This window comes from Zootoca vivipara, chromosome 6, assembly GCF_963506605.1.
Source record: "Zootoca vivipara chromosome 6, rZooViv1.1, whole genome shotgun sequence".
Lineage (NCBI taxonomy): Eukaryota > Metazoa > Chordata > Lepidosauria > Squamata > Lacertidae > Zootoca > Zootoca vivipara.
The window spans coordinates 83,297,535-83,316,662 of record NC_083281.1 but is presented as its reverse complement, the minus strand read 5'-3'; the positions used below and the strand labels follow the sequence as shown (position 1 = coordinate 83,316,662).

Genomic DNA, 19,128 nt, shown 5'->3' with positions numbered 1-19,128 from the left:
TGGGATCTATCCAACATGGTTACATCCTCTGGTTGGTCTATTCCCCAATGCTGGTAAGATGACCCTGCGGCACAGGTGGTTTCTTACAACAGGGGCTTCTGACTAAGCTTCTGGGAGTCAGCAAATGATGGAACAGTAGAGTAGGAAGGGACCCAGGTGGCGCTGTGGGTTAAATCACAGAGTCTAGGGCTTGCTGATCAGAAGGTCAGCGGTTCGAATCCCTGCAACGGGGTGAGCTCCCGTTGCTTGGTCCCAGCTCCTGCCCACCTAGCAGTTCGAAAGCACATCAAAGTGCAAGTAGATGAATAGGGACCGCTCTGGCGGGAAGGTAAATGGCGTTTCCGTGCGCTGCTCTGGTTCGCCAGAAGCAGCTTTGTCATGCTGGCTACATGACCCGGAAGCTGTCTGCAGACAAACGCCGGCTCCCTCGGCCTATAGAGCGAGATGAGCGCCACAATCCCAGAGTGGGACACGACTGGACCTGATGGTCAGGGGCCCCTTTACCTTTACCTTTAGAGTAGGAAGAGGCCCCCAACGGTCATCTAGCTGAACCCCCTGCAATCCAGGAATCACAGCTAAAGTCATCAGAGATATTTTCAGGTTGTATCTAGGGGTGGAGAGAAATAATAGAATAGAATAGAATAGAATAGAATAGAATAGAATAGAATAGAATAGAATAGAATAGTAATTTATTCGCCAAGTACTTACATACTTGGAATTTGCTTTGGCTAATTTTACAATGCAAACGTACTTTATACAAAATATCTGTTAAATACTATTTCAAGCAAAGAGGAGCCACTCCGACTGCGCCTGGAGCTTTTGCCTTCTGTCCCTGTAGTGACTTCAGAACAGGTTGAGGTGGTTGTTGGTGCCTCTGGCGCCGAGTGAATTGCTCTAGTTGATAATGCTTGACTTTGCTATAAAACTGATTCAGGTCGTTTGCCAATTTTTGACTCTCCGGAGCAGAAGAATATGTTCTCTTATATTCAGTAAAAGAAGTAAAAATATTTCAAAAGAAATTGGAAATAGTTTGTGTTTTAAGGGCACATCTATCTAGAACACACTTTCCAGAACAAGTTGCCAACTGGAACACCCGTCAAAATTCGCACTTCTCGGAATGTTGTGGTGCAATGCTTCAGCTAGTGTATACAAAGAAATAAAAAGTCTATATTAGTGCAGATAAATGCATATATATTAGTTAAAATAAGATAGGCTTGCCACCAAGTTCTACTCAGCGTAGAGCCATAGGGGTCGGTCTCCTAACAACTCTCAGCATCCTTAACAAATGAAATCATCTGGTGACGATGGAGCCTTAGTCTCTTGCAGCAAAAACTCGAAAGAGTCTGATGGGACTTTAAAACAGGTGTGGAGGATCTTTCTTCAGCCCAAGGCTCACATTCCCTTCTGAGCAACCATTGGTAGATGCCTTTGGAGGACAAGGCTGGAGGAAGAGCCATTTACAGAAAAAAGAAAACAATGAAATGCTTAGGGTTTTGTTTTGTTTTTTTACAAAGTTGAAATCAACTATTTAAAACCTTTTTTTAAAAAAATTAAAATTAAAATCAGCAGTAAGCTGAAAACTGGATTCAAACAGACACCAATGCTCTATGTGTCTGTATAGGCTCTCTTAAAAGAAAACGTTTTTAGCAGCCGCCGAAAAGAATACAGTGAAGGCGCCTGCTTGATATCAAGAGGCAGGGAGTTCCAAAGTGCAAATGCTGACACTCTAATAAGAGAGAAGTTCTACATTATGTGGCACCTGCAAGGGTGCCAGTTCCTTTCGATTAGGATGTGTTGTGGATACACTAACCCTGCCCATGATTTGATTTCCTCTCTTAGACCATGGAAGACATGGCTAAAGCTAAGAAGAATCCAGAAAACTATCAGTATATGCTCTTCGAGGCAGGCCTTGTCATCAGTTTGTTCCCTATTGGAGGCCTTCTTGGAGCACTCATGGCAGGAGCTATGGTGGATGAATACGGAAGGTATATGTAGATGACCTGGTGGTTAATGAACTTCCAGTCCTAACTTTGGACGTGGGGCAGATGGGCAGGGGAGTGGGTCTTCTGCTGAGCCCCGTCTCCCCAGCTGAGGCTCGATTTAACTTCTGGCTGAGGAGGTTCAACCTGTAGAAAGGCACCCCACATTTTTACAAAATATATTCAGCCAGCCAAAGTCATGCCATCGTTTGGGTGGCATTCAACAAAGCTTTTACTCAGAGCAGATCCATTCAAATTACTGAGCCGGACTCAGCAAGCCCCCCCCCCCCCTGGTTTCAGTGGGTCATCTCTGAGCAAACCTCAGCCAATGACTGCCCTTAGATTTTAATCAGAAATGCAAGGAATCTTGCAAAAGACGTATTGCCATTGAAATGGCTGGTGTGGATGAGACACCGTATCAAGGGAAAGGAAAGACGTATCCAGCCTCTGCTTGATGGTTTCCCTTGTCCTGTGGACTTTCTCCATGCTAATAGGGCTGCGTACGCACCATGTATTTGAAGCACAAGGCTTTCCCCCAAAGAAACCCAAAGACTGCAGTCTACTTTCCACAGAGCTACACTTCCTGGCACCCTTAACAAGCTACTATTCCCAGGATTCTTTGGATTACAGGAACCACTGTTTAGAAAGTGCCCAAGTTTTTATTTTTATTTTCCTATTTCCTCCATATCCCTTTTCCTTCCGTGACTTTTGTTGTTGTTGTTGTTGTTGTTGTTGTTGTTGTTGTTGTTGTTGTTGTTGTGGGAGGGGTCTTTTTAGATTGTAAGCCTGCAGATAGCGACTGGCTGCCTTGCTTTGGTTTTACTAAGCCTCCCTGGGATCCCTTTTGGTGTAAAATTAAGCTAAATATATGATCAGAATTAAATAAGTCTTGAAAATAAGTAGCCGGGTTGCCAGGTTATGTGGCTTTATGATCCTGACTAATTCCCCTCCCCTCTCTGGTCCTGCACCCACCCTGTCCCTGGACGATTCTTCTGGGATGAACAAGTTACGCAGGTGTATCTTTGATTGAGCTAGGATTAGAGATTTAACGCTGGCGAAGCCAGGAATCAGCCCGCTGAGACCCACAACCTCCTAAACTGCTCCTCCTAGCAGATCTTGCTTCCCCCAAAGGATGCTGGGAACTCTTCCAATCATTCCACATGTTCATTGGCAACCCCCCAGTCATTCCCTTCCTTTCCCCACTCTTTCCAGGAAAGGTGCCTTGCTGATCAATTGCTTCTGCTCTATGGTGTCCTCTATGTTTATGGTTTGCGCCGCTGTGGTGAACACCTCCCTGTTCACGATGATTTCACACTTCCTCATTGGAATAACCATAGGTGAGTCGGGCTACTTCCTGGATTTAGCGAGGGTGTGGGGTTAAGAGAAAATTCCCTGTTCTGAAATCTGAGTTGGGAAGGAACCAGTGCTTGCAATTCAAAGACGTCCTATGCACATCTCAAATGTAGAACCTCACCACCACCACCTCCATCTCCATACACTGCTTTGGGGAGCCTCCAGCCCATGGGCCAAACCTGGCCCACCAGCAGGGACGTAGATAACAATAATGATACCGTAGCAATTATAAATATTTTTTTAATTTTCTAAAATCATTTTTATTAATTTTCCAATAAAAATAGCCAATTAACATATCCATAATCATAATCCAATTAAAAACAATAAACTAAAAAAAACATTAAATTACAGTCCAAATTATTAATTATTAATTTTTCCCCATAGTCTGGACCTCTTGAAATATATCTCCAATATCTTCGTTCCTGCCTTCTTCTTGTTATTCTCATATTTTCCACATTCTGATCTTAACACTTTAAAGTTCTCCGTCCCTGGCTATGCGATTCTCAATCATATCAAAAATAATATATCTTTCCATCCATCGAATACAGCTTTATTTGTAAATATGTATTTTTCCAACTATTTGCCAGCTCAGCTTTACCTGACTTCATTCCAATCTTCCAATCCGGGCTGTTGTCCAAGTCTATTGTTTAGAGTTTAATGACACAGCAACTCCCATGTTGTTAAGTTATTCCAATCCGGACTGTTGTCCAAGCCTGTCGTTTTATGTTACACATACTGTTTGCAATATTGCAATGTAAATGAACTGTATTCCACAGATATGTCATTTGGCAATCGATCAGCTTTCAGAGACCACACAATCCCCCCCTTCTGGGCCCTAGAGGGGGGCTGCTAGGCATCCATTTAGCCTTCTCTCTCGCTTATAATGAAGAAATTCTGCAAACAGATGCTCTGTATGTTATCCCAAATTATTGTCTCAAGTCACTACAAAGTCAGCCAACAAGCATCTCTCACTTCCCTCGAAAAAGGGAGGAACTCTCATTTTTCTGTGCTGTGTCATATTAACAAGCACCATCTTGTTTCTTCTTTTATCTTTATCCAGTCTTTCAATTCTAAGTAAAGCTGCGCAATTGAATACTTAATCTATATAAACAAATTTATATAAATGAAAAAGTAAATATCCCTTTGTACATAACCAAAAATCTCCAAGTAAAATAAAAAAAATTCCTTCAGTAGCACCTTAAAGACCAACTAAGTTTTTATTTTGGTATGAGCTTTCGTGTGCATGCACACTTCTTCAGATTCTTGGTATCTGAAGAAGTGTGCATGCACACGAAAGCTCATACCAAAATAAAAACTTAGTTGGTCTTTAAGGTGCTACTGAAGGAATTTTTTTATTTTACTTCGACCCAGACCAACACGGCTACCTACCTGTAACCAAAAATCTCCAAATGTGCTTGACTGATTGCCTTGAAATTTTGACACAGCGTTGTATGCAAATATGCGAGTGTTTGCATATACTTAGATTATATAGATGTCACACCTGTGACAGGTAAAAACATGATTTTGTGTAAAAATAGCGTCAACTGTTGGACATCAAAGCAACAGATGCTATAGTACATTCTTCACTCCCAGGATGCCACGGGGAACGCAGTGGCGTCGTTCCGACGCGAGCAGCAGAGGGGGCTGGGAGCGGGTGGCCAGCAGCTCCTTCTGGGAGAGCGGGGCGGGATCCTCTCCCTCCGCCACTGGCGCCTCGGCTCTCCCCGCCACCCTCGACATGTCCGCCTTCGCTAAGGACCTGCAGCTGGACCGCCTGCCCCCTCACCCGCTGGAATCCGCCGGGGGAACCGGGCAGACCATCCCCAACATGTCCATATGGTATGCAAGGGGGAGAGAGAGAGGGCTCGGCGTGGAGGGTGACATCACGCGGGGGGAATATGACGTCACCTGCCAGGGCAACAGAGGGAGGGGTGTCATTATGTCATGCATCTGTCCTGGGAAACAGGGGCCCTGACAGAGCCACAGCAACGCGTGGCTGGGTACAGCTAGTTATAAATAAAAGTCCATCTGTACTTTTTGAAAAAAATAGGTTTCTTAATGAGGCTTGGCGTAGAAAAACAATTGTAGGTATTGAGAAGAGAAAAAGAACATACCGATTACCTCTGTAATCCAAACACCATGATGAGAATCTCTTTGAAGTCCGAGCTTAAACACCAGGGACTGTGCCATTCTGCAGGTTTTTTCTCAGTCTTCTTCGGTCCAGACTATGTCTGTTTATTGTCCAAATCTAATTATTTTATCAAACAGATATTTCCAGCTTTGAGAGTGGCTTCGGAGAGTGCCAGCTATTTTGTGCTCTGGGACCCAGTGTCCTGCCGCTTGCACCTTGATGCAAGCTGACAATCTCAGACAATCTGCGGGTTTACGAGACAGTCCTCCCCCACCCTGGGGAGTATGCCAGGGCTAATTACCCCCATATCAGCCCTGAATTACTGGCACGGCTGAGGTCCGATCGTATGGGAGTCAGCCATTTCTTACCGCCGGAAACAAGAAGCCCCACAATTATAAATATTTTTTAAAAGACCATTTAGAAAGAGCAACAGCCCACACATCAGCTAGATTTGGATCCAAGACAGACACCAGCTACTGAAATAGCAGGTGCCAAAAAGGCAATAGAGAAGCCTGATACGCAGGGGGAGGGAGTTCCAGAGGCTACATGCCGCCAAACTAAAGGCCTGATTCTGGCCATCATGTGGAACGGACCTCCTGGTAGGATGGCATCTGCAGGATGCCCTCTCTTGCAGAACACAATGACTGGTCGGGTAAGTGGGAGATGTTTATATGCTTCTATGGCTGTCACATGCCTACTGTGAATAATCCCTTGATTTATCCCCTAACCAGGCATCTTCTCCATCGTGATCCCATTGTACCTCATAGAGATCTCCCCATTGAACATGAGGGGAGCCATTGGCATGCTGCCTCACCTCTTTCTAGGTGTAGGTTTGCTCCTGGCTCAGATACTCTCTTTTCGTGACATGTTGGGGAACAAAGAAGGTAAATCAGAGAGGAGCACCCCTTAGCCTAAAGGTCATAGTAGAATGGTAGAGGTGGAAGGTATCCCCAGGGGTCATCTAGTCCGACACCCTGCAATGCTGGAAAGAGTCCCCAACAGATGACTCAACTCCCAATGAAGAAGAGCCCACCACCTTCTGAGGGAGACAGTTCCACGACCCCTCCAGTTCCATGTGGTGCTCACAAGCACCAGTGGACCCCCACTAGTACCTCCTATGGTGCCCACAAAAAGTCTTACATGTGCCCACTTGGATCCCAGGATCGGACACCCAGCGACCCATTCAGTTTTGAACAGAGGAGAATTACAGTGGTATTTTGGTTCTCAAACTTAATCCGTTCTGGAAGTGCGTTCCAAAACCAAGGCACGCTTTCCCATAGAAAGCAATGCAAAATGGATTGATCTGTTCCAGACTTTTGAAAACAACCCCTAAACACGAATTTTACTATCTAACGCATAGGTGCCAACTCCCAGATTGAAAAATCCGGGATCGGCGTGGTGTGGCACCGGAAGTCGCGCTGCAGCCATTTTGGAACTGGGCAGAGTGGCACTGGAAGTCGCTTCTACGCATGCTCTGCCCATTTCCAAAAGGGCTGCAGCGCCAGAAATCGCTTCTGCGCGTGTCCAGAGACTGCAGACATGCACAGAAGGAGCCTCCCCAGGTCGGTAAGAATCCGGGGGATTTGCGGGGTTTTTAAAAAATCCGGGCTGCCAGCGGGAAACGGCTGGAAAAACGGGGGTTTCCCGGGGAATACGGGAGACTTGGCAGCTATGATCTAACGAGACCATTGATCCACAAAATGAAAGCAATAAACAATGTACTGCAGGCCCACACACAATCAATCAATCAGTAGCTGAACTGGGTTCCACAGTCACAAAAACAAAAAAAGAGCCACAAAAACAAAAGCGCAAAATAAATAGCAAAAACAAACAGACCTTAGCATAACAATCAAAACGGAAGTGTGGCACTCAAAATCAGTGTAACACTCAAAACGGAGCACGTTTGGCTTCCAAAAAAAGTTCGCAAACCAGAACACTTACTTCCAGGTTTGCAGTGTTTGGGTTCTAAGTTGTTTGAGTACCAAGGTGTTTGAGAACCAAGGTGTACCACTGTACAGAGACCTCTCTGTGAGCAAGCATAGTGATGGCGGAGACAGGTGCCTCCCCCTGCCCATTGATGTGGGGCACACCCATGGTTATGTCTGTTTTGTTTTTTCTTTTAAATGTGGCCGCCATAACGCCATGCCCCCACAACAGCCATTTCCCCACATCCCCACGGCAGCCATTTTGTATTATACCCCCACAGCAGCTATTTTGGGTCATGCCACGCCTTCCCTCATGACAGCCAATGGCTAGCACCAACGGCACTTCCCCCAAAGGTGCCCACTGACCCAGAAAGGCCGTTAGCGTCGGGGAATTCTGATGTGCCATCTGAGCTGATACCTTTCAAGAGCCAGGGTGGCGTGGGAGTTAAGAGTGTTGGGCTAGGACCTGGGAGGTCAGGGTTCAAATCCCAGCTCAGACCTTGGGCCATTCCCAATCTCTCTGCCTACCCTTCCTCACAGGGTTGTTGTGAGGATAAGATGGGGAGGGGGGAGAGAACCACGTACACCACCTTGAACTCCTTGGAGGAAAGGTAGGGTGTAAATGTATTAAATAAAATTAATTGCTCCTTCTTGCGCAGATCGGCCAATACTGACAAGTGTCCCTGGAATACTGGCATTATTTCAGACCATTGTCGTTCCTTCCTTCCCCGAAAGCCCCAGGTATCTACTGATTCAGAAAAATGATGAAGAAAGCACCATGCTAGGTAACCATATACATGAGGGGTCGTAACATTCAAAGTCTTATTAGTGTTTACCTGAGAAGACAGTCTTAATTACAACTGCTAACACCTAGTGCTTTTCTGGCTGAAACATGGTGCTGTATGTTTGGTGGGGTGAGTCTGGGTGGCCTCTTAGGCAACACTCCAAATCCGTCATTCTTGGTTCTCAAAGAGAGAACAGCTGAAATCATTGTACTGAATCAAACCATTGGTCCATCTAGCTCAGTACTGCTTAAACTGACTGGCAGCAGCTCTCTGGGGTTTCAGGCAAGGGATCTCATCTAACCCTTCCCAGCAGGCCTTTTCAGTGGTGGCTCCCCTCTTGTGGAGTACTCCAGTGTCTTCTTTCAAGGTGACCTCAGTTGTGTTTGTGGGATGTAATCCATTGGTGCAGTCAAATGCAACATTCCTTATTTCCCTAAAGTGGGCACAGGCAGAGGGACATCCAGTCCTGTTCCGCTGGCCTGGAGCATCCTCCTGGGATGATGTGACCTGGGAGATGGGCGTGGCTCTGCCTGACTCCATAAAAGAGCTGAGTCATGCAGCCATTTTCTCAATTTTGATTACTTGCTTCATTTGCTCTCTTGCTTGCTGCTCTCTTGTTGTCATGCAGTCATTTTGTTATCTTAATGTTATTTTTTGCTGTCTGCTGGCTCTCAACCAGCTGTGAACAACAACAAGCAACATGTCGGCTAATAATATACTGACAATATTTTCTTAGAACACTATACTGTATCGAAATTCATAAACAGAAGACATATAATATGTGCCTGGAGTCACAAACTAATAAGAATCAGATAAATAGAAAAATAACTACCAGACTTTTAGAGAACATCTGAAGGCAGCCCTGTTTAGGGAAGCTTTTAATCTTTAAGAAATTAGTGTATTCTAATATTTCTGTTGGGAGCCGCCCAGAGTGGCTGGGGAAACCCAGCCAGATGGGCGGGGTATAAATAATAAATTATTATTATTATTAAATGTTCCATAACCAGGAAGGGTAGGATTGGTAAGTCACTGTCAAAGAACACTGAAATAGAGGCAGAATGCCTTTCCACAGTCAATATCCTATCCAAAATATAGTTGGAAGCACGGTGGGTGCTATGGGCACAACACTACAAATGTGAGGTGATGGGTGCTCCAAATGTCACAATAGGGTGCTCTGAGCACAGAAGCAGACAGAACAGTTCTTCCAGGATAATGAACTGTTTCAATGATGGATCTTCATCAGTAAATTAATAATCCCCAAAGGTACATCAAATGGCTGTGGATCAGCTATCACTCAAAAGCGTAGTAAGCTCTCAGCCAGCAGCACACGAGTTCAGTCTCCCTATGAGATGAACTCACAGTTTATTGTGTAACCACTAAGTAAAGCCTGCCTTTCTAGGATCAAATTGTGAACTGAAATGTGAGTAAACGTTTTGTTACTTTACTCAGAAAGACTCTTGTGTTTTTATTCTTTGAAGAGGGATCAAAGGGGGACACCAGGAATAAACTTGGCTAAAAGATTCAGGTGAATTTGCAAACTAGCTTCCAGCTATATTGAGGGGGATTTGCTCTGCTACATCACTTCACTAGCGTGAGTGAAGGAAGGATAATACTTATTCAATATATCCTTTCCTACTATCTTTAACATTCCCACAGTGTTTTCCGTGAAGCTCCGTTGAATGTAGCAGAACACCCATCAATCGACTGATTGATTGATTGATTGATTGACAGGTAACAGAACTAGAACACCATTCTCTTGACACGGAAGCAGCTTATATTTGCAGTGCTCCCAAACACTTAGCTTTGGTGCATTCAGAACAGCTCCTCCTCGGTGTGTTTCTCCAGAGTGACCCTAGGAGCCAATTCTCAGTGGCCGACTCACCTCTCTTCACTCAGATTGGCTCCAAGCATCACAACGGGTGAGGCAGAATGTCTTCTCGGTGGACAAAAAGCTGGCTGGGATGCTGGAGATTGGGAACCTGCTGCAGAAATTGTAACTGGTCTTTGGCCTACACCTCTTGTGTTTGGTATCGAAAGAAACTCTCCCCACCAGCCTCCGTCCCCCGCGATTCAAAAGCTTTCCATTGCTGCTTCTTTCCAGCCTTGAAGAAGCTGAGGCACCATGAGGACGTGCAGGAGGAGATAGAAGAGCTGCAGCAGGAGAAGTTGGCTGAGAAGGGAGAGAAGAACATGAACTCACTTAAGCTGCTTTGCTTCCCAAGCCTGCGGTGGCAAGTCATCTCAGTCATGATCTTGATGTGCGGCCAACAGCTCTCTGGAGTCAACTCAGTAAGGAAGGCAATATCCACAAGCGCTTAGAACAAGAGAGGGGAAGTGGGACCTTTGGCCATCCAGGTGTGGCTGACATACAACTCCTATCAAGCCCAGCAAGGATGGCCAATGGCTGCGGGTGTTGAGAGTGATGGGCAATTCCAGGGCACTTCCAATGAAGCAGAGCGTTGGAAGATTCAGGGCGGGTGAAAGGAAGGACTTCTTAATAGTTAAACAATGGAACTATGGCCCCACACAGGAGGCCGCCATGGCCACCAGCTTGGATGGCTTTAGAAGAGGATGGGGCGAAATTTGTGGCGCAGGCAGGGTCACAAGCAGTATGGGTGGAGCTTGTTTTGCATCAAATCTCCGCCAGCCTTTTGGGGGGCCCAGTGGCCATGTTTGGAATGTTGAGGGGAGTGCTGTGTGGATACCAGTCACAAAATGGCTGTTGGGGGGGGAGGGGAGGAGACGTGAAACAAAATGGCTGCCATATCCAAAAGAGCAGAAAATGGAGCAGATGGTGTGTGGGTGCTGTTACAACAGCTGCCCCACCAACGGGGAGGATGGGAGGAAGGCACCTACATCAGCAACTCTCTCCGAGACAGAAGCTCTTTGATGCTTGAGCTTGGGTGCTGCTTGCAAGTTTCCTGTAGGCATCTGGGTGGCCACTGTGGGAACAGGGGTATTTTTATGTTCTCATGCCCCTTCCCCATTTTCAGAATGAGGAGGAAGGGTGAGTGTTCAGTCCTGGCTTCCTTTTGGGCATGTTTAAGGGGGCATGTTCAATGCACGAGTCTGCAGGAACTGAGCACAAAGAGCAAACAATCTCAAGCAGACTGTAGATTTTTGAGACCTTTCACAGGTACCACGAGGGGTACTGGTAGCTACACCTGCCCCTCTTGGACACGACTGCAGTGACCTCCGATTCCCATATAGCCAGAGATTCAGGCGATTGCCTGCCTATGTATGTTGGCAACTGCAAACAGTTCTTGTCTGTGCAGAAGAAATGTGAAGAGATGGATTTAAGGCTGGAAAAGAAACAAAAATGGACCAATTTTCCCACCCCTAGTTTGGAGTTGGAGAGAAAGGATCTTGGGCTTTGTTTTGTAGACAGTGCCCCCAAACCCTGAGTCAGCAACGGGACCATCGCCCAGTAAGCTAAAAGTCTCCGTTGTTTTGGTCTCATTTCAGGTATACTTTTATACAGAGAGAATCTACCTGTCTACAGGAACTGACCTAAAATATGTCCCGTACATCCGTTTAGCGTCAAGCACTGCCATCATCATTACAGTCTTTGTTGGGGTAAGCCTGCCTTACTTTCACCTTTTTCCTGCCCCTTAAAGTCTCAAAGCTCAGTCTGCTCCAAAGGATGTTCCTGTGCTGCAAACTTTAGCAGCAGTTTTGTGCCAGCACTTAGGAATGCAGGATGGCACCTTATACCAAGTCAGACCCTTGGTGCATCTAACTCTGTATTGTCCACACTGACCGGCAGCAGCTCTCCAGGCTTTCAGCCTTTCCTGGCCCTACCTGGAGAGGCTGCAGGGGGTTGAACCTGAGACCCTCCTGCATGCAAAGCAGGTGGTCTGCCAATGAGCCACAGAGAGCCAGTGTGGTGTAGTGGTTAAGAGCGGTAGACTCGTAATCTGGGGAACCGGGTTCGCGTCTCCGCTCCTCCACATGCAGCTGCTGGGTGACCTTGGGCTAGTCACACTTCTCTGAAGTCTCTCAGCCCCACCCACCTCACAGGGTGTGTGTTGTGGGGGAGGAGGGGAAAGGAGATTGTTAGCCGCTTTGAGACTCCTTCGGGTAGTGATAAAGCGGGATATCAAATCCAAACTCCTCCTCCTCCTCCTCCTCCTCCTCCTCCTCCTCCTCCTCCTCCTCCTCCTCCTCCTCCTCCTCCTCCTCCTCCTCCTCCTCTTCTTCTTCTTCTTCTTCTTCTTCTTCTTCTTCTTCTTCTTCTTCTTCTTCTTCTTCTTCTTCTTCTTCTTCCTTTCTTTCCCTTGCTGTTATATTCTCTAGATATTTATCGTCGACTTACTGGGGCGAAAGTTACTGCTGCTCATTGGTTTCGGCATGTGCACCATCTTCTGCATCGTATTAACCGTGAACCTTGAACTTCAAGTTGGCATGCAAGAGGTATGATCAGAGTTCAAGAGCACATTTCCAGCTGGGCAAAAATACACAGAAGGAAGGTGTGTGGAGCAAGGCTGATATGGCCTTGGAATAGGTTGCAGCTCTCTATAAAGGAGCGTGAGTGACTCAAGGCCTCGCATTAACATCGCTCCTATTTACACAGTTGATACATGGGGATGATAATAATAATAATAATAATAATAATAATAATAATAATAATATATTATTATTATTTATACCCCACCCATCTGGCTGGGTTTCCCCAGCCACTCTGGGCGGCTTCCAAGAGAAAAATGAAATAAAATAATCTATTAAACATTAAAAGCCTCTGCCTTCAGGTGTCTTCTAAACACCTGGTAGCTGTTTTTCTCTTTGACATCTCATGGGAGGGCATTCCACAGGGCAGGTGCCACCACCGAGAAGGCCCCCTGCAACTTGGCTTCTCGCAACGAGGGAACCGCCAGAAGGCCCTCGGTACTGGACCTCAGTGTCCGGGCAGAACGATGGGGGTGGAGATGCTCCTTCAGGTATACTGGACCGAGGCCATTTAGGGCTTCAAAGGTCAGCACCAACACTTTGAACTGTGCTCGGAAACATACTGGGAGCCAATGTAGATACCTTATCAAAATGGTCATATTTGGTTTGGCTTCTAACAACCCTGTGCAGCATAAGGTGCTTGAAAAGGACCGGATCTTTCCCTTGCTATCCCATCAGAGATGCTCCTCTGGCACTGCACATTTTCAAGAAGGGGGGCCAGGCCTCCCCCAAACCCTGCGGCAATCCTCAAGAGGATTCACCAGGACGAAGATGCTTGGCTCTGCCGTGTCCTTTTGAGAATTGCCAGGGATGTGGCGTGGTGAAGCATGTTCGCAGGCCAAGTCGACCTGGCCAGGTTGCGGGGGGGGGCATGATGCGTGTGGGAAGTGATCTCTCATGAGTAAACAGCGTCTGAATGACCAGTAGTATCAGGGATTACATCAAAAGCGCTTTGCCCAAACCTAACAAGCTTGACACTCTCCCACAACTCTCTCCAACAGGGAGATGCCAAAAGGATGTCTTATGCCAACTCGTTTCTCATCAATATTTTCCTCCTGGGACATGCCATCGGACCTAGTAAGTGCTCAGGTGATACGCAGGATTCCTTGGAGGATGTGCAGGATGTGAAGAGCAAAAGGTTTCAAGGATCGAGGGTGGTCAGGCATCCAAAGCCTTTATTTATCCTCAGCCCCTTCCACTACAGTGGGTCAGGAGCCAGAGTCAGGTGTAGATCAGCAATATAAAAAACACGGTGCCAGCAAAAACTCTTTTCAAAACAGCGCAGGCCTAATGATCCCAGCAATTTTTCCCTTTCCAGTGAGGTTAGGCTGCCTCCCTCCTTCTCCTTCCACTGACAGCTGAAGACTGTTTTATTCTGGCAGGCCTTTGGGAACTGACTGTTTTGTTGTTGTTTTTAAAGAAAGGGCTGTGGTGTTTTTAGTGTTTTTATTATCTGCATTTAAACAGATTTTGGGCTTGTTACAGGTAGGTAGCCGTGTTGGTCTGATGTAGTCGAAACAAAAATTTAAAAAAAAATTCCTTCCAGTAGCACCTTAGAGACCAACTGAGTTTGTCACTGGTATGAGCTTTCGTGTACATGCACACTTCTTCAGATACACTGAAACAGAAGTCACCAGACCCTTATGTATAGTCAGAGGGTGGGGAGGGGTATTACTCAGAAGGGTAGGGGGAATGGGTGATTGGTTGATAGGAGTGGTAAACCTGTTGACGACTGTTAACGACTGCAATTGGTCTTGCAGGAAAAAACAAAGGGTGAGATGGTTAAAGAAAGCTTTATCATGTATAATGAGATAAGAATCCAATGTCCTTATTCAGACCAGGTCTCTCCATGGTTTTAAGCTTGGTAATGAGTTGCAATTCAGCAACTTCTCTTTCCAGTCTGTTTCTGAAATTTTTCTGTAATAAGACAGCTACGTTGAGATCTTGTATAGAATGTCCTGGGAGATTGAAGTGTTCTCCTACTGATTTCTCTGTCTTGTGATTCCTGATGTCAGATTTATGTCCATTTATCCTTTGGCATAGGGTTTGGCCTGTTTGTCCAATATAGAGAGCTGAAAGGCACTGTTGGCATTTGATAGCATATACAATGTTAGAAGATGAGCTATTAAATAGTCCTGAGATGGTATGTTGGATGTTGTTGGGGCCATTAATGGTGTTATCCGGGTGTATGTGGCAGCAAAATTGGCATCTGGGTTTATTGCAGGCTCTGGTACCAGTGTCCATGTTAAGTCTGGTGGTTGTATTATTGTGGGTGAGGAGTTGTTTAAGATTGGGTGGCTGTCTGTAGGCAATGAAAGGTCTTCATCCCAGAGCTTGAGAAAGAGATCTGTCATTGTCTAGGAAAGGTTGTAGATCTCTGATGATGTGCTGTATTGTTTTAACAGATTTGGGGCTTGTTTGTTTTTTCATTGTTTTAATCCCATTACAGTTTATTGTAATGGGATTAAATATGGGATTACAGTTTTGTAAGAGCCCTTGAGTCACAGGTTCTGTGGAAAGAGCATGGTACAAAATAATAATGAAAATGGGTTTCCAAGACTGAAGAACACTAATCTACTGGGCTTTGTAGTGAACCGCAGAAGTGCCACGATCCTGTTTTCTGCTGATGTTTGTTAATGGTATGTTCAGAAAATCTCCGAATAAAAGTAGTTTGTAGCACTTTACATGAAAAACCCATTAAAAAATAGAATGCCATTTTGAGGGCAATGATTTTATATTATTAATGATTGTTTCAAAGATTTCTAATCTGCTTTTCAGGGGCGGACTTCACAAAGTGGTGTAGAAAATAAGCATCAAAGTATGGCCCAACTGTAAAACTTTTGTTAAAATCTGCTTTCTGGTTAAAAAATATATAACAACAAATGACCCCAACAAAATACCTCAATGTACAGGGATTTGTTTTGTATTGTTTTGTTCTTTTTGTTTTAACTACCCTGTTTCTCATATTTTAAGACATACCCATAAAATAAGCCATAGCAGGATTTTTAAGCATTCAAGGAATATAAGCCATACCCCGAAAATAAGACATAGTGATAGGGGCAGCAGCAATGCCGGCCGCGGCAGGAGGAGGAGGAAAAAAATAAGACATCCCTTGAAAATAAGCCATAGTGTGTTTTTTTGAGGAAAAAATAAATATAAGATGTGTCTTATAATATGAGAAACACGGTATTTACTTGCGTTTTAACCTTGTATTTTATCCTGTGAACCACCCTGAGATCGTGTCATGAAGGGCAGTATATAAAGCCAATAAACAACAACAACAACAACAACAACAACAACAACAACGAGAAAATAAAATATATAAACAGTTAAGCAGTTACTAAACAATACAGTAAAGATAGAGGCAAGATTAAAACACTTAAAAAATAGTTCTTTTTTTAAAAAAAAAAATCTCTTCCCAACGAGCAGTGAACCCTTTCCTCTACGCAGGTGCTCTTGCCAACCTGATAACAGCAGAGATTTTCCTTCAGTCCTCGCGGTCCTCAGCCTATGTGGTCGGGGGATTTGTGCATTGGTTCCTAAACTTCTTCAGCATTATGGTCTTCCTCAATATACAGGTGAGTGATTCCAGTGGTCCGTGGGTGTTCTGAACCTTCTACAGCGAAGGGCTGTAGCTCAGCAGTAGAGCATCTGCTTGGCATGCAGAAGGATGTTGAGCACAACTGCCTTGTCCCTCACTAGTCCATCTAGCTAAGGACTGTCTACACTGACTGCCAGAGGCTCTCTAGGGTTTCAGATAGGGAGTCTTTCTCAGTCCTACTTGCAGACATCGGGGGTTGAACTGAGCACCTTCTAATCTACATGCAAGGCAGATGCTCTGACACTGAGCTATGGTATTTCCTGTAAAAACAAACAAACAAAATGTAAGATTCTAGTCCTCTTAATTCTAGGTAAAGGGTTGAATAAGAACATAAGAAGCTGCCTTATATCAAGCCAGACCTTTGGTCTATCTAGCTCAGTTGTGTCTACACGGACTGGCAGTGGCTCTCCAAGGTTTCAGAGAAGGAGCCGCTCCCAGTTTCACCTGGACTTGCTAGGGATTGGATTTGAGGCCTCCTACCCCTGAGCCGGCGCTGTGGGTTAAACCACAGAGTCTAGGGCTTGCTGATCAGAAGGTCGGCGGTTCGAATCCCTGCGACGGGGTGAGCTCCCGTTGCTCGGTCCCAGCTCCTGCCAACCTAGCAGTTCGAAAGCACGTCAAAGTGCAAGTAGATAAATAGGGACCGCTACAGTGGGAAGCTAAACAGCGTTTCCGTGTGCTGCTCTGGTTCGCCAGAAGTGGCTTCATCATGCTGGCCACATGACCTGGAAGCTGTACGCCGGCTCCCTCGGCCAATAATGCGAGATGAGCGCGCAACCCCAGAGTCGGTCACGACTAGACCTAATGGTCGGGGTCCCTTTACCTTTACGTTTTACCCCTGAGCCACAGCCATGGGCGTAGCCTGGGGGGAGGGCAGCTGTCCTGTCCTCCCTCAAAAATCAAGTAATTAAATAAAAATAAAAGTATATAAATTGTAGAAAGATACTGGCAGATTTTTTCCAAGCACTTGGTGTCAAAAGAAAGGAATTTAAAACAACTGCTGTTGAGACATTTCATTCTGGATCTGCTGGACAGAGCCAGACAGAGGATGATGACAGGTAGGTTTCTGCCAATAAATCCTGGCTACGCCTATGGCCACAGACCTTCCCCGCCTTAAGCAGGATGCATAATGCACATTCCATGCCCACCCTCACCTGGTCCCAATACTTCTGTTCTGGGGTGTTACTAGAGAGTGAGACATGGAAACCAAGCCTTATGAGGAACAGTTGAAGGAGTTTGGTATGTTTAGCCAGGAGAAGAGAAGACAGAGCAGTGATAGAGAATTGTAGAGTTGGACTCAAGTGTCATCTGGTAGCTATCTTCAAATATCTGAAGGGCTGCCGCATAGAATACAGAGCAAGCTCCCCACCCTCACCCACTGCTCCAGAGGGCAGGGCCCAAACCAATTAATTCAAATGGCAAGAAAGAATATTCCAGGTAAACATCAGGAAGAACTGTCGACAGTAGAACCAACTATCTTGGAGGATTTTCTGGCTATAACTTGTGCATTGTAGCAGGGGCTGGGACCAGAACACCCTTGCCAGGGGGTCCCTTCCAACTCTACAATTCTATGATTCTACGAGATAACCTGGCTTTGAGATCCTTGAAGAAAAAAGCACTGGGAAATATAATGTGCTAAATAAATAAGCTTATGCCTTTCTGTGGGTGGAAAAAACCCACTACAGTGGAACCTCGGTTTATGAACACCTCGGTTTATGAATTTTCGGTTTATGAACGCCGCGGACCCATCTGGAACGGATTAATTCACTTTCCATTACTTTTAATGGGAAAGTTCGCTTCAGTTTATGAACGCTTCAGTTTATGAACAGGCTTCCGGAACCAATTACACCCATGTTTCAGTTTATGAACGCTTCAGTTTAAGTACTTCGCGGACCTGTCTGGAACGGATTAATCCACTTTCCATTACTTTCAATGGGAAAGTTCGCTTCAGTTTATGAACGGTTACTCCGTGGACCGTCTGGAACGGATTAATCCACTTTCCATTACTTTCAATGGGAAAGTTCGCTTCAGTTTATGAACGCTTCAGTTTATGAACAGGCTTCCGGAACCAATTACACCCATGTTTCAGTTTATGAACGCTTCAGTTTAAGTACTTCGCGGACCTGTCTGGAACGGATTAATCCACTTTCCATTACTTTCAATGGGAAAGTTCGCTTCAGTTTATGAACGCTTCAGTTTATGAACAGACTTCCGGAACCAATTGTGTTCATAAACCGAGGTACCACTGTATAGATAAGTCATAAAATTTAAATCTTTATAACAAAAGGGGGGGAAACCTCTATGTAAAATCGCATACAAAAATTTCTTGCTCTACAGCGCCATCTGGTGTTGCACGTTTATAACACATTTAAAACTACGTTTTTTGACTCATGTTGCTGAGTCCTGTTTTCCTCTCTGTGTGTTGCTGCTCCTGTTCCTTTCCAGGGATACGTCGGATACTACACCTTCCTCATCTGCTGTCCAATATGCGCTGCCACCTTCCTTTTCATCTTAAAGATGATCCCAGAAACTACGCAGCTGACTTTTCTGGAGATCAGGAAGCAACTGCCCATCTACGTGCCTCAAAAGCAGATGAAGATGGAGCTAACGCCAAGGAGAAACACCAGGCGGGCGTTGGGGGAGGGGCAAAACCCCGTGTAGAATTTTATTATAAACATTTTTATAATCGAGCCATGATCCCAAGGGAATCTCTACGGTTGTCCTTCAGCTGTCTCAGCACCGTTGACACGCCAATATTGAGGTTTTTGCCTCGATTAATTAATTGCCCACCCTTCACCCTAAAGAATGGGCTCCAAACGTAGGTGAGGTCCGAAAAATACACATCTCAAGGGTCAAAAGCTCAAGTAGAGAGGTGCCTCTTCTGCATTTGATAGAACCTGCATAATGC

At 45.4% G+C, this 19,128-nt stretch overlaps 1 protein-coding gene across 1 annotated transcript; it reads left to right on the top strand.

The window, feature by feature from the left end:
* Nucleotides 1-1,842: 1,842 nt before the first annotated feature.
* On the top strand, nucleotides 1,843-18,881 carry LOC118086831 (solute carrier family 2, facilitated glucose transporter member 5-like). The gene is made up of 10 exons (XM_060276475.1): nucleotides 1,843-1,985; nucleotides 3,192-3,316; nucleotides 6,195-6,347; nucleotides 8,048-8,173; nucleotides 10,275-10,462; nucleotides 11,639-11,749; nucleotides 12,470-12,586; nucleotides 13,621-13,696; nucleotides 16,070-16,197; nucleotides 18,666-18,881. The coding sequence occupies exons 1-10, from the start codon at nucleotides 1,843-1,845 to the stop codon at nucleotides 18,879-18,881; spliced, it is 1,383 nt and encodes a 460-aa protein (XP_060132458.1).
* Nucleotides 18,882-19,128: the final 247 nt, after the last annotated feature.

Bases quoted from the DNA above. Each gene is read 5' to 3' on its own strand.
- LOC118086831 (XM_060276475.1), top strand. From the start codon at position 1,843: ATGGAAGACATGGCTAAAGCTAAGAAGAATCCAGAAAACTATCAGTAT. The intron at 12,587-13,620 runs GTATGATCAGAG...TCTCTCCAACAG, and splicing joins TTCAAGTTGGCATGCAAGAG to GGAGATGCCAAAAGGATGTC. The intron at 13,697-16,069 runs GTAAGTGCTCAG...TCCTCTACGCAG, and splicing joins GGGACATGCCATCGGACCTA to GTGCTCTTGCCAACCTGATA.